Source organism: Podarcis muralis, chromosome 9 (assembly GCF_964188315.1).
Source record: "Podarcis muralis chromosome 9, rPodMur119.hap1.1, whole genome shotgun sequence".
Taxonomy (NCBI): domain Eukaryota; kingdom Metazoa; phylum Chordata; class Lepidosauria; order Squamata; family Lacertidae; genus Podarcis; species Podarcis muralis.
Window position 1 is genome coordinate 51,704,635 of NC_135663.1, and position 13,638 is coordinate 51,718,272.

Consider the following 13,638-nt stretch of genomic DNA (forward strand, 5'->3'; position numbering starts at 1 on the left):
GTTTCTTATAATATGTGAAGTGGCTTCGTAGCAAAGGCGGGGCAGGGAGGGGAGGAGAGCTTACAATTTTCAACTATTTATTTGTTGATTTTATTAAATTTGTGTACTGTACTTCATCCGTAGATCTCAGGGAAGTTCGCAACAGAAAAATACAAGACAAAAAACAAAATACATAATAAAAACAAGAACAAAAAACAACCAAATAATACCCCCTCTCCTCTACCTTCTCCCACAACACTATTTCCTTTCCCAAGCCCATTTCATTTGGTAAAATCAGGGCTTTTTTCAGCCGGAACTCACTGGCCATAACTATCCCCAGGGCTTTTTTTCCAGGGGTAGATCCCAGGAACTCAGTTCCGGCACCTCTCAGGTGGATGCCATTGGCATTCTAAGAGTACCAGGATGGTGTTCATGGTGAGTTCCAGCACCTATTTTTCTAGAAAAAATAGCACTGATAGCCCCTAGTAATAAATATAAATACAAAAATGGGTTTTCAGAAAAGTGGCTCTGGCTACAGGAATTGGCTGGTGTTTTCCCCCCAGTCAGGGGTGATGTGAAGAAATTAAACCTTTATCAGTGCAGAACAACTCCTTTAGTTCAAAAGAGGCATAAACAGAATCTAGCAATCACAGGACAGCTTCCCTGAAGTCTGCCCTCTTTCCTCTCTTTTTGCCAGAGTTCTACTAAGGGCAGTAACATATTAACAGTAAACACAAAGTTTAAGGTGTTCTGCAAATTTCCTTGACAGACTGAGTACCTTTCATCCTGGTAGGCCTGTTTCGGGAATAGAGATGGGGGTTATGGTGCTGTTTCTCTGCCTCTTGCTCACTTCTCAAAGTGGCCCTCCAGAAACCCCCCCCCCCCCAAAAAAAACCCAACTCTTGCTGACTAGGGACATTCCTGCCTAATACAAGTCCTATGTTATAAGTGATTCAGGGCAGGCTATAATACATGGCTTTTCACATGGTCAGCTTCCAAAGAGGCAGTATTAGCAGAACACTCTGTAGCCATGAATACATGGTATGCTAAATGCTTATATGTAGGGTGCAATTCAAATGTGAACCCCAGTCTCCTATTACTGCCATAGGTAAGTAAGTACCCAGTGAGACACACACCTGTGTGGATTCAAGGTGGAACTTGTAGACACCTACGACTATAAACCTCTCTTAAATTTTAATATATTTTGATATCTGACTCCTGCACAGTGAAGTTGACATTAGGAAGAATGTGTGTTGGCAGAAGGGGACAAGAGCTGAAATCTTAACTACATACGAGAAAATTGAATTAATTTGGCTTCTCTTTTCCCCTTCCCCCCTTCTTTTCTTCCAGAAAAGGACTATCTAAAGGAGACGCAGACCGCTGTTTCCAAGGAAAGAGTGAGGATGGCCTTCCAGCACCTTTTACCAAAAGCGTGCAAGAAGCCATTGATAAATATACATTGTATGTGTTTATGTCTGACATTATTTGAATAACAACATAAGTATGTGTTAAAAGAATAAGATAAAATTGTGTGTGTGTATGTGTGTGTGTGTACAGAGAGAGAGAGAGAGAGAGAGAGAGTAGAAATTGATTTTGGAGATCACAGCATTGCAGCATTTCTGGGGCAGCACCTGTCCTAGCTACATTATAGCATGGCAATTTGAAACTGGGGGATTTCAAAAGTATTTTGTATTGTGGCATTCAGCTTTCAGTGGAGGGGGGGGAAAAGGTTGTAAGTTCTTTAGAGACAGCGCAATTTCCTTTTATGGGCCAAAGTAGCTGTTTGAATCCTAGTTAGCTTTTGGTATTGTGACTTGCATTTTCTGCTGAAATCATTCTTCTTTAAGATTTTGTGTTGGGGAAAGAATGCTCAACTTTAATTTAAGGAAGAAGAATGGGCCAGAACAATGGCGTAAAAGGAGAGTAGTGCAAATCTTCTACACATGAAAGTGTTCATTTTGTTAGCAAGGTTTTGCAACAACCCCCTCCCCCTCAACCTAGGAAACTAAGTGCAGTCAAACCTTGGTTCCAGAATGCCTCCATTTTGGAATGTTTCGGCTCCCAAATGCTGAAAACCCAGAAGTAACTGCTCCGGTTTTCGAATGATTTCAGACGCCAAACGGCTTCCGGGGAGTTTTTTTCTTTTTTCTCCATTGACTTTGCTGACCGACCTTTGATCTTCGGTTGTCAAATGTTTTGGAAGTCGAAGAGTCTTCCAGAATGGATTACGTTCAACAACCAAATGGATTACGTTCACTGTACAAATTGGAATATTCCAAGAAGTTGTGCCTGAATATCAACAGCTGATTGTATAAAAAATTGCTGGCCTTTTGGCTTCACTCTTACTTTTCTTTTTCACTGTATAAATGTGTGGCCTTGTGTATGTCTGTCAATTAAGTATGTCTGTCAATGCACCAACAGAACCATAAAGAGTCTTGTGATTGTTGGAATGCAGTTCCTATCATCCCTAATCATTAGCCATTCTGGCTAAGGCTGATGGAAATTGGAAGCTGGTCTGCAGGGCCACAGTTTTTCCATTCATACCCTAATGCTAAACAGAGCTTCACCTTTTTGTACGGGGAATTAAATATTTAAATTTTGCCAGTATATTTGAATGAGATATTGACCTTTTGCCCACAAGTCAAGCAATGGCACTTTATATTTGCTAGCTACTATTGCTGCTCTTTAGGGCTTTCTGGGGTGGGGTGGGGAGTTAGTCTTTGTCCTTAATGAAGTCCTTAATGAAACACATGTCCACAAAGTCCTTAATGAAACACAATTGCTTTCTTTCTTAATGAACCATGATGCCATGACTTACTTTTGAAATGTCTTTCCATCCACAGTGTCTCTGTTTCATCACTTTCATCAAGCAGACGGACAACACCAACAGACTTGAATAATTCTTGGTCTGGGATTCAGAGTTGCACCACTGGCCCATCTACTGAAAGAAGCTCTGTTTACTCCTGGAGAGATGATGTATGTTAGCATTTATTAACAGGTTTTGTGCATCCTCTCCTGAAAAAAAAATCTGAAGTCTTTATTTGCCTATATTACGTCCTGTCCTCCACTGCACTTAGCTGGAAATCAAGGTCAATTTTTATACTCAGCTACGTTAGAAACTAGTTTTCCGCTTGGTGACTTCCTTGACTATACTGAGACTTAACGCTGTTTTGCATGGAAAAATCCAGGCTTGCTAAACTATTGTTTACCTTCCTTACTGAACACTGTTTCTGCCTTGCATGCTGCTTTCAGTGCTGTGATCTTGATCAGCCAGGTGCAAATATGGTTGGTTTAGATCAGGGGTAGCTAATCTCTGACCCTCCAGATGTTGTTGGACAACCAAAGCCAGCATGGTCAGTGGTCTTAGAAGATGAGAGCTGTAGTCTTGAATACCATGGATTAGCGGTCTGTGATCTAAACCAATATTTTTTAATGCTTAGTCCCAGTGCTACTTGTCTAGAAAAAGAGGTGCCAGAACTCACCATGAATTGTTCTGTTATAATGGCAATGGTGTCCACCTGAGAGGTGCCAGAACTGAGTTCCAGCAGAAAAAACCCTGCTCAGTGCTCTTCTGTACTCCAAATTAAAATATTTTACTTTAGTATTCATCATTTATATAAACTGTAACCTCACCCTCTTCTGCTGGTGGTTTTTTGGTTTTTTTTTTTGTTTTGTTTTTTTGCTATGAATCTGTTTTGTTTCTCACATTCTCCTTTACCTTCACTTTGAAACGTTCTTGTAAACCTTGCTCAGGTCATTTTGCAAAACTTGCTACTATGCAAATTAAGACCACAGCTTCAAATTCCAAATCTGAGCACCTCTGTCCTGAAGCAGATGTTGCTGCCCCATACCTACCTGAACAGTTGATGTTTCCCCCCCACCACCACCATGAGTCTTCTCATATGGTCAAAAGCATTTTTGTAGAAGCTGTTTTGCCCATGCAAACTAGTCCTTTTCAACACTGACAGGAAGAATTTAACAGCCCGGCGCAGTGCCAGATGATTCTTCCTCCATTTGCAAATAAAGAATGCTTTGCTAGCTGCAGTAATGATGCAGGTTATTGTCCATAAGACCAAGCTATCTGGAGCCCAATTTCTTTGATAGTGAAGGAGTGACATACTTGCGGGCTCATAGGCCTGTGAAGCCGTTTGCGTTATTAACCTACCAGCCTTCCTCTTTCTTCCCATCACAGCAGTGAACTAGGAGAAATGGTTTATACCACATCATAGGGCCAGGCAGAGAGTAGAGGTTCAAACCTCTCTGGCAAGCCCAGCTCAGTGACGTGTGAGGCATTCAACTAAATTTTAATCAGTGCAGACCTGCTGAAATAAATGAACAGGACTAAATTAGGTTCATTCATTTCATTGGGTCTTCTCTGAGTAAAACCTAGTTGAATACCAACCAGAGTCATTTCTTCCCCAGCACAGCAGTGTGCTGGCGATAAAGAAGAATAATTCACCCATCCTCATCTTTCTTCTTATCACAGTGCTGGGATTGGGGGAGGTTTGGGGTGAGTGTGCCTGAGTGTGTGATGTGCATGTGATGCCCATATGAGTATGCTGTGTGAGAGAGGGTGTGCTGTGCACTGCATTTGTGGTGAGTGTGTGTATGTGTAGTATGTTGCTGTATATGGGGCAGTGTGTGTGAGAGAGTGATGCAGCTAACATGTTTAGTGAAACATAGCTCTCGGAAAGTTGGCTAACCCCAGACCAAAGGAGGATAGCCTCACCTATTTTGGTGGAGTTCCATTCTCTGAATAAAAACACTATTTAAAAGATGTGTGACTTTTCCTAAATAACTACAGTGACAAATATGTAATTTTATTCAGTTTCAATTTTTATATTATTTTTATTCAATTTTAAACATATATAGAAATATTATTTGAAAATATTAACCTAAAATTCCCCAGGAATTTGATAAAGCTAATACACAAAGAGTTCATCAGCTGTTTTGGGATGTGGATGAAATGTTGTTTGAAGGCAAAGTGAGTTCCCAAACCGAGAGTCTAAAGGCAGAATGCAAGGATTGGACTAACAGATCACTTCACCTAAGGCAAGTCTATGCATGTGGATTAAATAATTTCTTCCTAGAAGCATTTTCACTCAAATGTGTGCTTTATTTGCTTTTTATGTGTTGGCTTGAGTAGTGAGCATCTTGTGAGTTGAATAACTGCCCACCCTTTGAATGGAAGAACCTATATAGCTGCCCAGTAGAATGGCCAGATATTAGCTTAATTGCTTCCAGATGGGGTTTCCATGATTACTTCCCATTGATAAGTAATCCTAGATATTTAAATCTGAGTACTTGTTCAAGGGTGTGACCATCTAGAGTCCACCTGGACTTGGTAGTCTTCTTGCCAAATACAGTGACCTTGGTTTTTATTGTAGTTAATTTTTAGATGTTATTTTTTACGCAGTTGTCCAGATTTAACCAGCATCCTCCTAAGTCCGATTTTATTCTGAGATAACAAAACTACATCATTGGCATAGAGCAGAATTGACACTTTACTATAACCAAAGGTGGTGGTGGGGGGGATTAGATTGGCATTAACTTACACTATTTAAAGTTCTGGCTTCCTATGCTTTTCAAAGAAAGAATGTTGGTTCAGTTGTGTTGCGTGTATCTGCATTTTCTTTTCACTTCATTAGCCAACCCTATATTTGTTCTTTTTATGCAGGATTTTGGGAAAACAGCTTATTTTCCCAAAAGATGAGGGCTTTCAGCATTACCAGGGCAGAACTGCCAGCTCTGTTTACTCCAGGTCCTTACCTACCCTGAGTGAAATCACCAGCAGTATGAAAGAGTAAGTTTTTATTTTAATGCAGACATATTCCTATTTCTGTTTGGTTGACATTATTTTCTATTAAAATGCGCTAGTACACATTTTACATATTCTCAGAATATGAATGCAGCTGCCTTAGCGAAATGAACAGCCATTATTTCTGAAGCTTTGATCTTTAATGCAAAGCTCATACTGTGCATTATGCCATTTTCTTGGTTAAATAATACATTGGACAACTATTGGCAACATGAGACATTTGTCCTGGATATAGGTCTGCAAAGCAGTGCTCAGGCACCTGTTGTAGGTGATTAGCAAAAGAATCCCATGGCTTCTCACAGTTACAACATCCTCCTGTTTTTCTTCTACCTGGAAAAATTCTGATTTCTTGGCTGGGTTAAAGCCACTGGAAGACATGTCTGAAAAATGATAGTTGCTGTATTTCTAGCCCATATTTTTTTGCTTCGTGACATTTTTTAAAAATGCTTTAATTGCTTAATTTTACCTTCCTATAAAAAGATTAGTGTATATTTAATTTTTGCACCTTTTCCCCCTTCTGTGTTAAAATTGCTGTCTTTAGGTTATGCATCTCAGGCTCTAAACTGATTCCTGCAGCTTTTCCAGTGCAGAAGGCATTCAGCTCTGAATTACCAGAAATTTCTTTAGCAAAATCACCTGTTTATTCATTCTTGGAAGAAGAAATCTATGATGCAGAAGGAAAAATTGAAGAGTATCTTGCATTCGACAACAAGGAACTGTAAATGTTTGATTTTTAATGGATTATAATGCACCTTGAAAAGAACCAGATCTACCTCTAAGAACTGTTTCATTTATTATAGAATGGCAAATACTATCATGTCAGACCGTACACCACATTAGTCATGTGTTTAAACTAGTGTACTTAACCTGCCTGCTGTTTATTTTGGTTACAAAAGAAAAATCCCTAGGTCTCCAATCTGCTGTGGACTTCCAATCCAGATTGTACCATTGTACCAATTTGCAGCTGAAAATGGTTCCTACCAGGCTGCTGTTGGGTCCCAAGTTGCTGTTTGCAGTAAACAACTTTCAGATGCAAAAGAGAGAGGGGAAAAAAGCCAGGAAAGAGCAATTATCAGGAGAAAACCCATGTGGAGCCCCCAGTCTGGATCAGAAGCACATTCCAAATCTGCTTTTTCTTCAAATAAAAGCAGTCACATTAATAATAATAATAATAATAATAATAATTCTATTATTTATACCCCTCCCATCAGGCTGGGTTTCCACAGTCACTCTGAGTGGCTTCCAACAGAACACTAAAAACAGAATAAAACTTCAAACATTAAAAACTTCCCTAAACATTAAGCACACATGTGCCTTCTGTCGCAGTGGGTTTGACTAGATGACCCTTGGGGATCCCTTCCAACTCTACAAATCTATGATTGTATGAGTAGTTTATGATCAAATAATAGGGGGTTGGGGCTAATCTGTATGACCCAGTGGCTAGAAACACATTTGACATGTGCATAGATCCATGCATGTCATAGGTTTTTTATATAACATAGTAAGCATCCCTGAAGAATTTGAATATTACACAATTAATGCTCATTGTTTGGCAGATTTGAAGTAGCACTGTGCCACCTTTTTTATATAACAGGATTGTGTAAATAGAAGTAGACTGTTTTTTAATTAATAGTTAGTAGTGCTTGGTAATAAAGATTCAATTTGCTTCAATCATTAGTGATGATGAAAAGTTGGAGCAAAAGATATATCAACTTGCCCAAAAGAGGGTTAAACATGGCATTCCTCCTATTTCCCCCAATGCCTGTATCAAAGATGCTGTAGTAGCAGAAGTTTTCGATCACGTCTGGAAGAATGTAATTCAAGTACTGGAAGAATTAATAAGGAAACACTGGGAATCATCTATCACAGGTAACTGGAATGTTTATGGAAAAGCCATTTGTGAAAACATTCTTAAAAATGGATGCTTTATATGATCTCTGTGGTTCCAGGAGTTCCAACGCATTCTAAATATGTTTTAGAAATGTATTGTTACGAATTATGGTTGTGGGAGGGGCTGGGGGAGTTGACTGTATGTCGAGACCTTCCTAACCCCTGGATGCAGCAAGTGGTAAAATGTAAACCAGGCTAGCTTCTTGTTGAAGTGATAGCCTGGGTGATGGGCCATTAAGGGAAGAAAGGAAGTGTTTGAATCTGAAGCTGTGGATATGGGAGAAGCGAGGCTTCTTGGGGATGTTAATGCTGTGAACCCTCCATTGTAGACTCAGGTTGTATATACAGTGGTACCTTGGTTTAAGAACAGCTTACTGTATTTTTCGCTCTATAATACGCACCCGACCATAACACGCACATAGTTTTTAGAGGAGGAAAACAAGAAAAAAAATATTCTAAACGAAACAGCGGATGTATGATTTTTGTGGTTCATGCTGTGGCTACAGACATGTGATCTGACGGTGAGTTTGGGGTAGCCCAATGCAAAAATCCTGAGGATCCATGTGGATCCGTGCTTTGTAACCACGTTTTTGCACCACTGCGGCCCCAGGCAACAGTGGGTGCGTGATTTTTTGGGTGCAAGCTGTAGCCATGGACATGCTATGTGATCTGATGGTGAAATTGGGGTGACCCAGTGCAAAAATCCTGAGGATCCATGTGGATCCGTGCTTTGTAACCACGTTTTAAGTGGGGAGGGAAGGAAAAGCACTCAAGGGACAAGGAACACGCGTGGGGTGGGTGGAGAAGGATGCTGTTAATAATGCAGAAGAGGGGTATAAGAGGAGAAGGCTCCTCTCCTCTCCCGCTTTGCTCCTTTAAAGCAAGCAGGCTCTCTGTCCCTCTCTCCTCCCCACTCAGCGGCTCTTCTCCTGCTTTGCTGTTTCAAAGCGAGCCACGGAGGAGGAAAGGAAGGGGAACCATGGATCCTCTGCTCACAACTGCAGCAGATCCCCCCGCCATCCGTAGGCATTCACTCCATAACACGCACAGACATTTCCCCTTACTTTCTAGGAGGAAAAAAGTGAGTGTTATGGTGCAAAAAATACGGTAATTTATGAAGAACTTGGGTTAAGAACGCTGCAGACCCAGAAGTAGGTGTTTTGGTTTGTGAACTTTGCCTTGGAAGCACAACATGTTTAGCTTCCTGTTGAGTGTGTTCCATTTGAAAATTGAGTCCCCCGCTGCTATGGGAAAGCACGCCTTGGTTTAAGAAGCTTTGGTTTAAGAACGGACTTCCGGAACGGATTAAGTTCGTAAACCAAGGTACCACTGTATTTGTAAATAAACCACATAGCAGTGTCCTCTGTGTCTCATTCTCAAAAGAAACACGAATCCAGGGTAAGCACCTGAAAGTCCTGGAATCTCACACTGCTCAGAGGTTGGGGTGGTGTGCAGCAGTAGAGATGGTCTGTGCTAACATATCCATATGCATGGTATCATATTTCTGTATTGGTCTTCATGGCCCAGTTCACATACACTACTGGGGTCCATGATGTGTGTTAACTATGGTTTGTGCACATGTGATTGGGCATGTGCAATATGGGCCTATGGTTAGCACTGACTCCTGAGATGAGAGTGAAATGGTAAGAGGAACATGTATTCCTAAGGCTTGCTTTGATTTCCAAACTATGGTTTGGAGGCAGTCAGCATTATTTGTGCATAAAGTTGTTACCTATTCACCAGTTTACTATGCTAAAGCAAATGTTTACATTTACGTCTGATTGAAATTTGGGTGTGTGGTTTTTTTTTAATGATGAACTAGAGAATGACAAACAGATGGAGAAATTGAAAGCTACTGGAAACAAGTTACCACATCTATCCATTTCCCGTGTTGCAATGGATACATCAAGTGTACCCCCATCAAGAGGGTCAGAGGCTCGAGGCACATCTGTTGGTTTGCATTTTGTCCCATCACAGGTAAAATATCTTCCAACTAGCTGGCATTAGTCAGCATATGAAATCCTATTTTCTTTTTTATCAGCAGCACACAACTTCTCCAGTCCCCAGGCCCTGTGTGAGGTTTTCCTCTCCATTCCTTCTATCTCGGTGGCCGGTGACCATGCCCAGCCAAGGTCTCTAGCATGCCAGCCACACTTCAACACACACCTCTGCTGTCCTTAAGATGTTGTATGCAGTGCTGCTTTTTTTTTTTTTTTTAAGGAAAAAGGTGCCACCGTTCACCATGAAGTTGTTACAGTAAGTAACAACTAAGTACCACACTTTAAACATTTGGGGCAGGGGGGAGGGAAGGTGCTGGTACTGTGTACCCAGAAGAAAAGCACTGGTTGTATGACATATACAGTGGTACCTTGGGTTACATACCCTTCAGGTTACATACGCTTCAGGTTACAGACTCCACTAACCCAGAAATATTACCTCAGGTTAAGAACTTTGCTTCAGGATGAGAATAGAAATCGTGCTCCGGCGGCAGCAGGAGGCCCCATTAGCCAAAGTGGTGCTTCAGGTTAAGAACAGTTTCAGGTTAAGAATGGACCTCCAGAACAAATTAAGTACTTAACCTGAGGTACCACTGTACTGATTTTCAGCATTCCACAACTGGCCTTTTGTTTTTAGCCTTTAGGCTTCCTGATAGGCAGCAGCTGCTTTTTAGATGTGTATGTACATGTGTTTATTTTGTGTGTATACGTAAACACAATCAAGACAAACCTCTGGTTCTGCTTAGCACTCTTGCTTGACACAATGCATTGCAGTCCTTGAGCCACAGAGCTAAAAAAAAAAAGGGGGGGGGGAATTCCTATCATATGTATTTAGTAATGCTGAAGTCTCCAGTTTTCACATTCTCCACATAGCCTGTACATAGCATGTGGCCAACTCTCATAACCATGTATGAAAGAGGCCTATTGCATCTGTTGCTTGTGGCTAGTTCCCATATTTCCATTCAGGGCCACTGATGCTGGCACAGAAAGTACTCATGTAATCAAGATGCAGGCATGTAAACATGATGCAAGAATTTTTTGCAGCAGTTGCTATACAGGTTGATATTTAATTAAACACCCACTCCTGTGCACATCTCTCTCTCTACTAATCATTATTCTTATTATTGATTGCAACATGTGCAAGATAACTCATGTGTTACTTGTGGCCTGTACAGCAGTACCTCTGGTTACGAACTTAATTTGTTCTGGAGGTCCGTTCTCAACTCGAAACCGTTCTTATCCTGAGGCGTGCTTTCGCCAATGGGGCCTCCTGCTGTGTGTACACCTCTGGTGCATGACTTCCGCTCGCATCCTGGGGCAAAGGTTGCAACCAGGAGCATCTACTTCTGGGTTAGCGGAGCTCGTAACCTGAAGCGTGCGTAAGGAGGACGGTTTGTAACCAGAGGTATTACTGTAGATATGTCTCAACAAAATTACACTAGTAGTTGTTATTATTTATAATAAGACCTGTCCTGTAGGGTAATTCTGTGTTATTGTGTAAAAAGAGAGAGGGATAAGTATAGAATTGGCATTCATTTCTTCTTCATGTTTTCATACATGCTTTTTGCATCGGATGAAATGTTCTTCAGCATCTGCATTGGGTAACTTTGCACATCTTCACCCACAATGTTGCACATGTTTTAGGCCTTCAGACATATTGATAAATTACCTCGAAAACATTAAGTGATTTGCTTCTGTTGCTTTCCTTAGATCCACCGGTTTCCCAGCAATTTACACAGCGATTTAAATGGTGTCATGACAATCCAAGCTAAGCCACTGCAACAGAGGCACTCTGGGCTAACAGAAAAGATACAGTATGTGTTGCAAAGACTTATGAGATCACATTTCACTCTCACAGTGCATGCTATATTTATTTTTCAATCTATATCTCAACATACGGTTCTATGAAGCCTTTCTGAAGTCAACATTCAATTTTATGTTATGTGTTTTAATTTTGGGCCTTGGTGAAATTATTTTATTTCAAATATAAAATATAATTAAAGCTGCATATTCTCTTCTGCGGGGGAAAGGGCTTTTGGGGTGGGCTGCAGAAGGGTTGAATCTTATATAAGTGGCAACTACAGTTGCTGAAATTGCTCTTTTTCAGGAATGAGCAGGAAGACAAGCCGCAAGTGGGTTCCAGTGTTAACTCAGCACGAAATCGGCTGGGGCGAATTCCTGACAGTAGTGTTCTCTCATGTTCCCGAGTATTGCTTGGATCCTCTAGAAAAACAGCAGGCCACCGTAGGCTACCGTCAATAGCTACAGATCCTCTGCGCTCAAAGACCCCCAATGTTTACAGCGATGAAGTCCTTAGGGGGACAAAACTGTGAGGCTTCATTTCTACCCTTCATTTCCGTGACCTTAGTGACATATTAAGCTCAAGCATGGGAGTTAGGGTGTGTTTCACCACCCTGTGGTTGCATCTCAGAAACAGGCACTGAGACCAACCCTCTTTTATTACTGTTCCCTCCTACACATTTTGAGGGTAGCTTTGAAATTCTGAAATGAGTACGCGGGTGGCGCTGTGGGTAAAAGCCTCAGCGCCTAGGGCTTGCCGATCGAAAGGTCAGCGGTTCGAATCCCTGCGGCGGGGTGCGCTCCCGCTGCTCGGTCCCAGCGCCTGCCAACCTAGCAGTTCGAAAGCACCCCCGGGTGCAAGTAGATAAATAGGGACCGCTTTCTAGTGGGAAGGTAAACGGCGTTTCCGTGTGCGGCTCTGGCTAGCCAGAGCAGCGATGTCATGCTGGCCACATGACCCGGAAGTGTCTCCGGACAACGCTGTCCCCCCGCCTCTTAAGTGAGATGGGCGCACAACCCCAGAGTCTGTCAAGACTGGCCCGTACGGGCAGGGGTACCTTTACCTTTACCTTTGAAATTCTGTGAACAGTGGCTGGTGAAACCACAGATTCAGGTAGGTAGCTATGTTGGTCTGACACAGTCGAAATAAATAAAAAAATTGTCCAGTAGCACCTTGTTGTTGTTGTTTAGTCGTTTAGTCGTGTCCGACTCTTCGTGACCCCATGGACCAGAGCACGCCAGGCACCTCTGTCCTCCACTACCTCCCGCAGTTTGGTCAAACTCATGCTGGTAACCTCGAAAACACTATCCAACCATCTCGTCCTCTGTCGCCCCCTTCTCCTTGTGCCCTCCATCTTTCCCAGCATCAGTGTCTTTTCCAGGGAGTCTTCTCTTCTCATGAGGTGGCCAAAGTACTGGAGCCTCAGCTTCACGATCTGTCCTTCCAGTGAGCACTCAGGGCTGATTTCCTTAAGAATGGATGCGTTTGATCTTCTTGCCGTCCATGGGACTCTCAAGAGTCTTCTCCAGCACCATAATTCAAAAGCATCAATTCTTCGGCGATCAGCCTTCTTTATGGTCCAGCTCTCACTTCCATACATCACTACTGGGAAAACCATGGCTTTAACTAAACGGACCTTTGTTGGCAAGGTGACGTCTCTACTTCTCAAGATGCTGTCTAGGCCTGTCATTGCCCTTCTCCCAAGAAGCAGGCGTCTTTTAATTTCATGGCTGCTGTCACCATCTGCAGTGATCATGGAGCCCAAGAAGGTAAAATCCCTCACTGCCTCCATTTCTTCCCCTTCTATTTGCCAGGAGGTGATGGGCCCAGTGGCCATGATCTTCGTTTTTTTGATGTTGAGCTTCAGACCATATTTTGCGCTCTCCTCTTTCACCCTCATTAAAAGGTTCTTTAATTCCTCCTCACTTTCTGCCATCAAGGTTGTGTCATCTGCATATCTGAGGTTGTTGATATTTCTTCCGGCAATCTTAATTCCAGCTTGGGATTCATCCAGCCCAGCCTTTCGCATGATGAATTCTGCATATAAGTTAAATAAGCAGGGAGACAAAATACAGCCTTGTCGTACTCCTTTCCCAATTTTGAACCAATCAGTTGTTCCATATCCAGTTCTAACTGTAGCTTCTTGTCCTACA

At 42.0% G+C, this 13,638-nt stretch overlaps 1 protein-coding gene across 4 annotated transcripts in view; it reads left to right on the forward strand.

Moving 5' to 3' along the window:
• The window catches only part of FAM149A (family with sequence similarity 149 member A), a 36,554-nt gene that overhangs the window by 12,943 nt on the left and 9,973 nt on the right, over positions 1 to 13,638 (forward strand). For 3 of the 4 annotated variants that reach the window (XM_028744951.2, XM_077934273.1, XM_028744953.2), the window contains exons 2-10: positions 1,330 to 1,440; positions 2,823 to 2,955; positions 4,889 to 5,031; positions 5,657 to 5,782; positions 6,339 to 6,515; positions 7,476 to 7,666; positions 9,510 to 9,664; positions 11,395 to 11,498; positions 11,792 to 12,013. In XM_028744951.2, coding sequence (XP_028600784.2) covers positions 1,330 to 1,440; positions 2,823 to 2,955; positions 4,889 to 5,031; positions 5,657 to 5,782; positions 6,339 to 6,515; positions 7,476 to 7,666; positions 9,510 to 9,664; positions 11,395 to 11,498; positions 11,792 to 12,013 — 1,362 coding nt within the window. The remainder of the gene's footprint in view (positions 1 to 1,329; positions 1,441 to 2,822; positions 2,956 to 4,888; positions 5,032 to 5,656; positions 5,783 to 6,338; positions 6,516 to 7,475; positions 7,667 to 9,509; positions 9,665 to 11,394; positions 11,499 to 11,791; positions 12,014 to 13,638) is intronic. The other variant, XM_028744952.2, reaches the window with a different exon arrangement.